The sequence below is a fragment of the Talpa occidentalis genome, unplaced genomic scaffold (assembly GCF_014898055.3).
Source record: "Talpa occidentalis isolate TD23 unplaced genomic scaffold, MPIMG_talOcc4v2.1 talOcc4.16, whole genome shotgun sequence".
In the NCBI taxonomy this organism is placed as follows: domain Eukaryota; kingdom Metazoa; phylum Chordata; class Mammalia; order Eulipotyphla; family Talpidae; genus Talpa; species Talpa occidentalis.
The window spans coordinates 40,288,285-40,301,099 of NW_023601653.1; the positions used below are offsets into that span (position 1 = coordinate 40,288,285).

The 12,815-nt window shown below is 43.2% G+C and overlaps 1 protein-coding gene across 1 annotated transcript in view; it reads left to right on the forward strand.

The window, feature by feature from the left end:
- AMN1 (antagonist of mitotic exit network 1 homolog) overlaps positions 1 to 12,815 on the forward strand; it is a 27,638-nt gene continuing 14,823 nt past the window's right edge. Inside the window, exons 1-3 of the mRNA XM_037514073.2 lie at positions 1 to 113; positions 7,442 to 7,574; positions 11,190 to 11,334. Of these exons, the coding sequence (XP_037369970.1) occupies positions 79 to 113; positions 7,442 to 7,574; positions 11,190 to 11,334 (313 nt within the window). The 5' untranslated portion in view covers positions 1 to 78. The remainder of the gene's footprint in view (positions 114 to 7,441; positions 7,575 to 11,189; positions 11,335 to 12,815) is intronic.

A 12,815-nucleotide genomic window follows, 5' to 3' on the forward strand; every position in this document is an offset into this window, starting at 1 on the left:
GGGCCGGGAGTTGGAGGACGGTCTCTGGGGGTGCTGACAGGCCCGGCGCCGCGGAAGAGCCTCCCGCGGGCGGCCGCGATGTCGGACTCGGCGGTCAGCCGACTGCTGGACATGTGAGTCCGCCCGCCCGCCCCGGCCCCGCCTTCCGACCTCCGGCGAGGCCCCTCACCCTCTCGCGGGAGCCGTGCGGCTGGGGCGCGGGCCCGAGAGGGCGGCCGCCCGGGGGGCTCCTCGGGCCCAGCCGGCCTCCGAACCGCGCCCGACGAGGGTGCTGGCCGCTGGGGCCGGAGCCGCGGCCTCTGCCCCTTCGCCTCGCCGGCCCCGGACGCGGTGGGGGGCGCGGTGGCGTCGGCGCCTGAGCCGCGAGGATGCGCGACCGCCGGCGGGGCCCGTGGGCTGCTGCGGCCTGGGTGCGCCCACCGCGGCCCAGAGGTTCTCCTAACGCCGTGGCGGGACCGGAACCTCAGTCCCTGCAGCCCGGTTCTGTCGTGATGGTTTTTAAGCTCAGGTGTCCTGCCGGTGCATTCACTTTAAGAATGTCCTGAGAAGCCGGTTCTGATGAGCAGTAACTGGACATAACTGGTAACTGGCAGGAAAGGCTACTCTGTTATTGCTGATACACCCTGTAGGTGGTAATCGGAATCATTCGTGATTATATTGTGCTTGTTATTAGTTATAAGGGACCTATTTGAAATCATCATACTACTTTTTTTAAAAGATGGCAAATGATGCACATAAAGAAAAAAGCAAACAAAGCAACCAAGGGTTAGCACAGGAAGAACAATCTATGTAGCAACAAATATGAGAATTCATACGGTTGTAAATTCCGAAAAATAACAGAGGGGACCGGGAATATCTGTCCATCCTGTGTTTGGGGACCTGGATGCTCAAGGACAGTGAGGGGTGAGGTCATCCTCACTCTGAGAGCAAAGAAGATACAACATGTTCGCTGGTACATCTACGCCTGGACGAGATCCCCAAACTACATCCTTCTACGTCATAACAGAGGGAGCAGGTATTGCTTCTCAGGAAAAGGGCAGAAGCTTAGGATGGGAGGATTTCTTCAATCAGGGAAGGTGGAGGATCCAGGTTCAGGTGGAAAACCTAAATTTACTTTCCTACTTTATCTTAGCTGTAACCTACTTACAGTCCAGTTAAAATTTACTATCATTGTGAGGATATCTTTAAAATGCTGATGTCATCATTTTATTAATGTGGGGTAATATGACTACAGTGATTGGCACGAAATTTACTAGCCCTAATAGATTAATACAGCTTAGTCAAACTTGTTTATGACTCAGTTTTGATCACTGCTTTTTCCGGTTGGGGGTGTGGGTAAGCAAAGCGCTGCAAGCTACTTTGAGTGCTGGATGCCATCATTTCTTTTATAAATTAGAGGGCATTCCCACTGGTACAGTTTAGTTAAAAGTTACTAGAAAGGCTGAGACCAAATCCATGTGCTTTAAGTTTTTAGTAAACTAATGTGGGCATTTTCAGTGCCTTTATTAGGCTATGTTAACTGGTAGGATCTAGGGATACTCTTACTATGGGACAATAAGCTGAGTGTTAGTGTCAGTGCAACTCATAAGGGGGAGGCATTTTTGTCTGCTTTAGGGAAATTTGGAGACTGTGACTACAGTTTCTTTTGGGTGGACTTAAAATGTCTTGTTTATAGTCAAAAAATCAAATGTAGGGACATACCAGCCTATTTAAATTATACTAATTAAGGTAGCATTGTAGTGTTTGTGGGCTGTGAAATTGTTAGGTAGAAACAAATACAGAGATTTTTATGTTTAAACGCTAAGTTAAAAAGCTAAGTTATTTCATTTAATTGTTGGCAAAGTTAGGGTTGATGTGTATTACTGAATTTTAATCTTGGTTTGGGGGTTTGTCACAATGGACACCACGGAATCTTCCCCTACAGTCCTTGGTAATTTTGGCCACCCCTACACCAGCACCCCACCTCCTCACCGGTCGCAATGGACTGTGGCAGGAGCCACATGAAGGTTAGCTGACCTTGCATACTTAGGCAAGGCTCTGCATTCACTTTTAAGAGGCTGCTCGCCTGTGATCAAACTTGCAGTGTTTTTGGTTCACTCAAAGCTGTCAAGTGGCAAGATCCTCTCTACCAATTCCATTTATTTCAGCGTCAAGATGCAGTGGCCTCAGAAGCAACAGTAATGGTGCCTGGCTAGGGGAGCCTGCAGTTTGTTACCTGGTTGTCACAACACCCCTTTCTTCTCCCACACAGTGGGAGATGTGGATTGCTGTGCGTTGCAGTGGGAGATGTGGATTGTTCAGTGACCAAAACACCATTCAGGGGATGTGTTTCAGTCCTACCTCTATTCACTAAGCCCTACCACCAGTGAGGACAGCGGAGGACCCTTACTTCCACTTCACCTGCCACCTGGCTGGTAGCACTCTCAACACATCTCAGGGCGCATTCTTGTATCTTCAGAGCTGGCTCACGGGTTCTTTGTGTTTCCTCTTCCATGAAGCTATGCTTCTGCTAGCATCCCATTTTCATTTCCAAACTGTCAGACCTAGCATTTGATTTTACTTACACATTCAGAGTCCAGACTGCTGTTCAGATATTGGTGAAGATGCAAGATTTACAGCTGGAGGTGGAGGACCTGGTTCCCCACAGCAGCAGCATGAACCTTCACATATGCCTGTTACCTTCTCCCCCAGCCCTGTGGGGGAGACTCAGGACTCCCATGGGTGCCCAAGTGCTGTGGGAGCCAGACAGGAGACAACACTGAGCGTGGGGAACCTCCATTTCAGAGCAAGCAATAAGCAAACGTGGTCATTGTCTTGGAGGGAACCAGTACTTCAACTCTGGGAGTTTCTTGCTGCAAACATGATCCACCTGAGAAGTGGCCCAAATAAAGAGCAGCCAGCACCTCGCAGGCATGAAAGACCTAACATGACCACCTCCTGAAATTGGGACACCACCTCTCCTTGATTTTTAACACAACTTGCCAGTTTTATGGCACACACAGATACACTCCATCCTTTACAAGAATTGTTTTGGAAGAGACTAATTGTATATTTGGAAGAAAAGGAGTCAGTATTTCTTTTTTTTTCTCCCCAAGATAGATTTATTTATTTATTTATCTATTTATTTATACAAGCACTGGGTACAGTCAGAAGTGCAGGAGGGTGTGAGAATTCGCCAGAGCCAGGGCGGGGACAGAACAGGAGACTGACGAAGTACACTGCTGAGGGGAGCAGCAGGCGCAGCAGGCGCAGCAGGAGAGGTCTGACCCCCCATGTGGGACCCTTGCCAGCAGCCAGGGATCGAACCGGCGCTGCAGAGGCTGCGGGCAGCTTCACAGCCCAACGCTCAACCGCTGCGCCACCAGGGGAGGCCCAGGAATCAATATTTCTTATCAGTGAGATGCAGATGTTTGTTAAGTGGGTCAAGAGACTGATCAGATTCATGAGGCACAAGATGGCAGTGCAAGCTGCTCTGAGGTAAAGTGAGCCTGAATATTGAAATTACAAAACAAGAACAGCCACTGGAAGGCCTAAGGACATACAGCAAATGGAGACAGATTCACTCAAGGCAATGTACTAGAACTGAGTAAGTCATGAGCTGGTGTTCGAACTACATCTGCTTCCTCCACAGTCCTCCATTGCAAGGGGGCTGCCTCTTCCCTGGTTCTCTTTGAGCAGCAGTATCTTCCCAGCAGGGGCAGGGTGCCAGCATTTGTCACACCCTCTTCCTCCTCAGATACTTTTATCCACCTGAGTCCACCCGAGTGTGACAAACCTGAGTGTGGTTTGTCACGCACAGCTGCTTCACCCAGCCTACTCACAGGACAGAGGCTATCTCTTACCATGGCGAGCTGACAGTACCGGGCCCCTTCATCTCATCCACCTCATCCATGGGTGGAGATTCCCTTGGAGAAGAGGCAGGTCAGGGAGACCAGAGCCCACCACCCAGCACCCTGCTCCTGAAGCAGGGGGGCACTTAGAGTAAAGCACTCATGTTCCCCTTCCCAGCTCTGAGATTGTGACGTGGAGATTTTTCATAGGGGGAGAGACAGGCTGTCAAACAGAGTTTTAAATTTTCTCCTAAGAAACTGACTATTTAGAATGGGACCTAGGGCTTGTTCAAGCCTGAGGACTCTAAAAACCAATGGAGATTTTGGCATTATTTACAGGGAAGCTGGTAACTTCATGGGAAACACAAATAAACCATAGGACAGTAGGTTTACCAGAGAGGCCCAGAGAAAAGGACATCTAAGAAGAGTCTGTGGTCAGAACAAACTCAAAACCAACTGCAGAAATTAATGCTGCAGAGGAAAAGTGAATTGGACGGCGTTGAGGAACAGGGTTGAACCATTAGAGCAGCCCATTTGCAATGAGTAAAAGCTAACAGCTGGGTGCCTCCCTGGTGGTGCAAGGGGTTAAGACGCAACCTATGAAGCTGTGTGCAACCTCTGCAGCAGGAGTTCAATCCCGGGCTGGCCAGGGAGCAACCCACAACAGACCTCTTCTGACTTGCCCTCTGCTCCCCTCAGCAGTGTACTTCCATTGATCTGCCTGTTCTTTTCTCCACTCTGTCTCTGGTGGGTCCTCTCACCCCCCACACCTCTGGCCTATACCCCAGCTCTTGTATGCATAAATAAATAAATCTTTAAAAAAAAAAAAAAACTAACATCTGGATGTGACAGCAGTAGAGGCTTCCAGCATAATCATGGAGATACAATCCCTGTCTCCTCAGGGTAACAACTGCTTCTCTCCAAGGCTGTGCCCTAAGGGACTAAAGGATATCAGAGGTTGCCCACAGTGAGGGAAACGGGCCTTCCTAAAACAGCAGCCTGTCACTAAACAAATGGAAGACATCTCCAGTTGGGGTGGGGAGGGCATCAGTATATCCAGAGTAACTGCATTTATTGTCCAAACTGTCCAGTTTTCAACAGAAAATTCTAAGACAAGCAAAGAAACTGTGCGACCAGACATGGAGGAAAACAGGCAAAAGAAGCTGCTTTTGAGCGGCCTGGAGTTTGGGCTGGCCGTGACTTCAAAGAAGCTACTATAATGTTTTCAGAGCACTAGAGAAAGACATAATAAAGGAGAAACCCATTTGGCAGTTCTTGGAAAGTAAGCATAGACTGACCATACTACCCAGCCGTTCGCTGAAGGTATACTGTACGCCCAACAAAATTGAAACTGTCCACTCACTCAAATTTATGTATACAAGTCTTCACAGCAGTACCTGTTATATTACCCAAAAGGCAGAAACAGCTAAACTGCCCATCAGCTGAGGAATGGATCAGCAAAATATAGAGTATACAGATAATGAAATGTTCTGTGATATGAATGAATGGAACACAGTACTGACAACATGATACTACATAGATGAACCTCTAAGACATTACATGGACTGAATTCATTTCTAGGAAATACCTGAAATGGATAAATAGAAAGATACTAAAGAGCAGATTGGCAGTTGCCAGATCCTGGGGAGAGGGAGGAATAGTTTGGACTGATGGAAATGTTTTGAACTAGATAGGAGTAGTGGCTACGACAGCATGAATGGACTGGATAAAAGGAGCAATGCAAAGTCTGATGACAGTATCTCATCCTATAGAAATTAATAAAGAGAATTTATGCATGCAATGCTGGAGTTTAACAAAATTAGTAGGATGAAATGAAAACTAGATTTGAAAAATAAGTATAAATGAGGAATTTTTTGGATTTAGAAAAAATAAGAACAAAGAAGAATACTATCAATCACATACTTTACCTGTGAGCACACACATACTAGAGAGGAATTTAGATAGACGCATATAATACCCACACAGAGAGAGCATTACATCTCAGGTAGCAAATACACAGCCTCTAAATATTTATAGAGCATGTACAAAATCAGTCACGTATTTGACCACAAAAGGAAACTTGTACAACCGTAAGTCAAAAAATAGCAAAATGGATTATGTAATGTTATAAATCCATGTTACCACAACAAAACTTTATTGTGGTAAAACTTTATTTACAAAAAGGCAAAATGGGCAAAGGATGAGTAGATAGTTTGTAAGAAAGCTTATCTAGATAACCAACAAATTCATGAAAAGATATTAGGCTTACTAGTATTAGAAATATACACATGGATGAGAATCTACTTTTCACTCAGAAGAGCTTCCAACATTTAAGAGTAGGTGGATCTTAAAAACACTGTTAAGTGAAAACTAAACAAATCTATGATCAATACCATATCCATGAGATGTGTGCTTATAATAATCATGTTAAAAGGACACAGGCAACAGATGGATAGATATTCAAATGGTTTTCTGGATTGATGAACAATGAGATCAGAAATGGAAATAAAGGAAAAATGGAAAAGTTAAAAGAAGTGAACGACAATACCTGTTGCTGGAGGTACGTAGGGGAAAGGGAGCTGCTGCTAGAAACATTGGTGTTACAGACTTTCTGGAAAACAGTTTTACGTGTCAGCATATTCTAGAAACATGGTGATAATGCTCATATGGGAATGGCTAAATAAAACACAGTGTGAAATATACAGCTGTTAGAATTTAAACTATAGTTGATGCCTTGAAGAATTTTCATGATGTTGAAAGAGGGGTGGAAGAGTATCTAATCATACTGCTAATCTTTGAGTGTGTATGTGGGAGTGTGTACATGTGCAGCACGGAGAAACATCAAGAATGTTCAGGAGCTCAGAGCTAGGAATTAAACTAATGGAAGAGGAAATGACAACAGAGGGAAAGACAAAGGCAACCAGTAAGAAAAGGGACATTTCTACCAAAAAAATTAAAATATTTCATCATCTTTATTAGTGATGGAGTGTTCTTTATATGTGGGGAGTCTTTGTAGACAGAAATTCAATCCTCGATGTGTTTGTTTAAAGTATGAATTTCTTAGGGGGTTGGGATTTCAGACCAACAGGAAGTATGTGGCATGTATAGTCTTGGTTGTTGTATATACAATCTGGGTATGGAGCTTGTTATGTCTGTGGTTTGTGTTATTTACAGAATCTTTGTAATTACAGTTCCTTGTCTAGTGATTTCATTATCTGCATGATTTTTTAAGAAAATAGTAAAAACAAGTTGGCTGGATTTACAGACAAAGCTTTTCAATTAGTGAGCCCTAGTTCAGTGTTTAGGAGTATGCAACTGAAATCTTAGTGATAACTGTGTCTTAGGAATTGAAGAGACTGCTATAGGAAAAACACTTAATTTTTTTGTCATTTAGAATACATTTTAACAAATGAGGTGTTTGGAGAAAAAGTGTAGAAGGGCATCTTGTGTTCTTGGCTGAGCCCAGACTGGCTGATATGTACCCATCTTTAGGGGTAAATATTAATATCAAAGTGCACCCTGTTTACTAAAGGGCTAAGTACTAACACAGTGGCAAGCTTTGGAGGGGGATATTAAGACAGTTTCACATTTATATTGTGTTTGTATTTCAGATGCCTTTGGTACTTCGTGAACAACATTTCCAGATATATCACAGAGATTAAGCCTTTGCCTCCCAACATAAAAGATCGGCTGCTTAAAATTATGAGCATAGAGGGACAGATAACAGATTCAAATATAAGCGAGGTAAGAGCGCACACAGCTATAAAGCAAGCGTATTTCATTTTTGTGTTTTGATACGGGTTCATATTTTTGGAGCAATGGTGTATGGCAGGATTAGTAATCATTTAAAGATACAATGAAACATTGAAGTTTTTTTCCTCCAGATAACCAAATTGTCCAGGTGTGATTGTTTCTAAAAAGTCTCACACCAATCTTTCATTTTTTTCCCTGGTCATCATACCAGCACCCTTGCTAGAAGTTTGTGATCAGTGATAACCTCAGTAAAGCTGGAAAAAAATAAAATGCAGCATGAGTAAATAAATGGCCACAACTGGTAAGAAACACATGATATGTGGCTACTCTGGTGGACATCACAACTTCTGCATGACAGTACTTTGGGTGCCACCCTGGGGTACTTTCTGTTAATTCATTTAAAACATGTTGATCCCGGCCTACTAAATTGATTTGATTTATTCATGGAGAGTGATCAGGAGTTAAAAATCATGCTTCTGAATCTTACCATCCTACTCATTTGTACTTACGCCCTTCCCTAAAACCACACTAACTTTCCTCAAGACACCTGTGCCTTGAGTTGACTCTTCTTGAAGGCAATGGAATAGTAAAGACCTCTCATCTGTAGGAAGCCCACAGTCTTGCACTCTTCCTGACTTCGAGCCTCAGTTTTCTAAACTGTTGAGTTGGTTCACAGCCACCATTGCTGTCTGCAGAGACAAGAACTGCTGACTTCCGACTTGATCACACATCCAACCCTCAGCGTGGGTCAGAAGGAAGCAGGTTCTGATGCCAGAATGCTAGCATGTGGCTGTACATGCCTTCGAGGATCACGTGCCTTCACCTGCCCCATGCTTGTACCTGGCGTCCTTTTCATGCTCTGCGCACCTCACACTTGCTGGCATTTGAACATGTGCCTGTTAGTGCTGCAGGTGGAATGGTGTCTCCAGGTCCTGGTTGCTGGTCACTATACGTCAGTAGGCACTGCTCACACAAAATGTGACCCCACATACACTGGTGCTTTTCCTCGACGCCCCACGTTCTATCCCATTGGCCTGTATTTCCATGACTTTAAATTCCATGACTTAAAGTTTTATGGAAATCCTTACCATTCATTTAAACCTAATTTTACCTGAATAAAAACGGTTAAGGGAGTGAGTAGGCTAGAAAAACTCAGAAGAGTGATTTCCTCTGGTGCTCTCTCTCAAGTCCGCATCTTTACAGAAGTCCTGCTTGCGAGATAGTTTAAATCTTTGGACAACTCTTTGAAATATTTCCTAAATGTTTTTATATGCTCTAGATAGAGATGGCCTTTGTAAGCGTGACACCATTGTTAGAAAGCAAGAAGGAGAAGATTGATGAATTTGTTGACATAGAAATATAAACTTCTTTATGGCAGGAAGATAAAAGAAAGTCAAGTAAACAAGAAAAATACTTGCAACATGTGTGAATTTCTGTAGGGTTTTTATCTTGACAAAACAAAGAATCTACAAACATATAAGAAAAACCAAAATAGAAGAATAATGTCATTAGTTATCAAATTCAGTTTGTCTTGAGTTGGGCAGAGCCCTGAAAAGTAGTTAACAGCCAGTGCTGGCACCAGTGTGGGGAACCACCACATCTGCCCCCTGCTGGTGAGAGTATAGATTAAGTTAAAAAAACACCTTTTAAGAGGACAGTTTGACTTAACTTCCTAAGTCTTAAGAATTTGCTTCCGCAGCACTATTTACAATCGCTAAGCTTTGGAAACAGCCCAAATGCCCAAAAATAGATGACTGGATCAAGAAGGTGTGGTACATATATACCATGGGATATTACTCAGCATTCAAAAAAGATAAATACATGCAACTTGCAGCAACATGGATAGCGCTGGAAGGGATCATGCTCAGCGAAATAAGCCAGAAAGAAAAAGAAAAATACGGATCTCACTCATAGCAGGAATCTAGAAAACTTAAATAAGGGACCAGGAAAATGAATAACTGTAAGAAAGTGAAAGTCAAAATCAACAAAAAACTATGAACCAGAGACACTTTTGGGGGGGGTGGGGGGTGGGAGGGGAGGGATTGGGGTCAGAATGAGGGGGTTGCAATTGTATGGGGAATATAAAAATAAAATTAAAAAAATTTGCTTCCCATCAACTCAGTGGCTTTGCCTCTAGCACCTTCTCCAGCTTTTCTGAGTGTGATGGGTATGCAGTGATGTGATTTGTACATTTATTGTGGGACAATTAACACAACTGGGGGGACCTTAGCACCTCTGTCCCCTCACTTAACTAGGTGTGGCTTTTGGTATTAATCTTAATAAAACAATAATGAGAAAAGCACATGAACTTGCTCATTTACAATAATAAAAATAGATGACAGCTATTGGCATATATGATAAGTGAGGCACCGTTATTTCTTACAGAATGTTAAACTGTTTTAACACTGAGGACAATGAGGCACAAAAAGAAAGGAACCTGATCACACTCAAAGGTGTTAAACTCAGTCCACTCCAGAGTAAATGTTCCTCATAACTACATCCAGTTGTCCCCACATCAGCCGAAATGGCCAATTGAATTGTTCACCCTGGAAGGGTGTGTTGAATGAATGTTGATATGTGCATGTGGTGGAATAGTATGCAGCCATGATCAATTACCTTGATAAAAAGTCCTTGTCTGATAGCATATATGATCTGATGCCATTTCTCCTCAGAGCCTTTCTTAAAGCCCCAAAACACTAATATTTTGTTTGTCTCTGGATGTTGGTACAAAGGGTAATTTTAATGATAGTTGTGAAAAGCATGGCCTTGGAATTAGGAAGACCTGTGGCCCAGTCTGACTGCTGCTCCTTTTGAGTATGTATTATTTTGTTGGCTACTTAAACTCTGGGTGTCTCAGTTCCCTCATTTATAAAGTGGCAGTGTGTGTGTGTGTGTGTGTGTGTGTGTGTGTGTGTGAGCGAGAGAGAAAGAGAGAAAATAGTAAATGATATATATAACATACTCAATACCCTTCCTGATAAGACCTCAGTTATTTATCATAATTTTTTTGTGGTGTGAGAATGTTTTTGCAAAATAATAACATTTTTATAGTCAGAAAAGTAAATCCATTTTGCTTTCTCAAAAAATAAAGGAAAAGAAAAATGGAGGAGAGCTCAGAATGCTTTGAAATTGATCTGCAAAATTTGAGGTGCTTAAATAAACACTGAGTGCTGGGTTGGTTTGTACTGTCCCAAAAGTAAGAAGGAAGGAGGTAAATGTTGTGGATAAAGCAGTGATCGCACCGTCAGCTCTTGTGTAGAAGGGGTCACAGACTCACTGCTGCTGAGCATAGAGGCGCAATCTAGAATCTGCACCCTGTCAGGTCCCCCAGCAGTGGAGGCCAGAACCTTGGCTTTGCCGGGCAGAAGGCCTGGCGGTGCGGTGTCCCCCTGCACCAGGGCTCAGCACTGCTATGTCTCAGAGGCCACAGGCCACTAGAAGCTGCGCCTCCAGGGGGCGCAGTCTTCAGTAGCTCTCCACACAGATAGGTTTTTGTTACCTTTGCTCTATTGTCCATCGCCATTGTTTTTCTTTATTATTTCTCTGAATATAGAAAGGCACACTTATAGAAGAAACTAACATTTTAAAATCATGTCATTTTTACAGATTTTGCATCCCGAAGCCCAAACCCTGAATGTGGAGAACTGTGAGATTTCAGACGCTGCCCTCCTGCATGTGTGTAACTGCAGGAAATTGAGGCGGTTAAATCTAAGTTCCCTTGATAAAAACAGAATCTCCATCACTTTGGAAGGTATGTTTCTTAACATCAAATAAATTGGGAAATTTCACTTCACCATTTTGTATAATTTTTAAGCAATGGAGGGGAAAATGTGTCAAAAGGGAATATGAAGCTATCAAAGGAATAGAAACTATACCAATAAAAGTATTCCTACTGTGATAAGGATAGTCTGTTTTAAATATTTTGCCTGGTACAGTGGAACATCAAATCACCAGTTCATGCTTTGTGAAGACTTTAAAAAAAATATTTTTATTTATTTGTGCATATAAGAACTGGGATATAGGCCAGAGATGCTGGGGTGGTGGGGATGTGGTGAGAAGATTCACCAGAGACAAAGAGGGGAGAACAGGCAGATCCACTGAAATACGCTGCTAAGGGGCACAGGGGAGTGAGACAGGTGAGGTCTGCTGTGCCATGTGGGCCAGCTCCCTGGCTGGGAATCAAAATCATTCCACAATGGCTGGTGACAGCTTGATAGTGCTGAGACTTTAACCCCTGCACCACCAGGGAGGCCCTTGTGAAGACTTTTTGATGTACTTTTGTAGCAGAAAGGCCAGTTATCATCAGATCAAGCCTACCAAGCTCTCTGTCATCAGTTCACGAGGCAGAGACTTTTATCACCAAGCAGACTGCATTTTGCAATGTCACTATTACATGAATGAACAGATTTTTACCACTTTTTAAAATATAGACCATTTTTTCCTTTTACTCGATTTTTACCTTTTTCTTCACTATAAGAAAGAGGGATTTATTTGACTACTTAGGTTTCTCAGCAATTTTATGGGTGCTTGATTATACTTTACAATCATCTTGGCAAGTTAGGATATTCTTAAAAATGCAGTAGCGTGAGTTTTTCAATGTTTACGCTAATAGTGATTCACTGAAAAGAACTTTCATGCTAGTCACTGATTAATAAAATGAAAATTTTTTCTTAAGCTATGGAAAACAGTAAAAATGACAGAAAAAAATGGTCTTTTTTTTCATTATAGTGAATTTTTACCAATTCACTATTGGTAAATGTGTGAAAATACCATTTTGTTTATTTTTCCCATGAAGAGATCTTTTTTCCTAAAGATATATTTATTTATTTTTGCATAGAAGAACTGGGGTGTGGGCCAAAGGTGTTGGGGGGAGGATTCCCCAGAGACAGAGTGGAAAGCAGAACAGGTGGATCTACTGAAATCCACTGCTGAGGAGAGGAGAGGGTGAGACAGAAGAGGTCTGCTGCACCATGTGGGCCAGTTCCTTGGCCGGGGATTGAACTCGGGCCATAGAGGTGACAGCACTGACACTCAACCCTAGGCCACCACGGAGGCCCCCATGAAGATGTACCTTAACTCTGCTGTAAGTTTGTCTGTAAGTAAAGGGCTGGCAGCTCTGCAGCTGTCTATTCGTGAGGCTCGTTGTTTGGTGCCGCTCTCCTGTGTGCACTTCCCAGCTCAGCTGGGCTCAGGTATGATTCCTCAGACTGGCCATGACAATGATTACTTAAA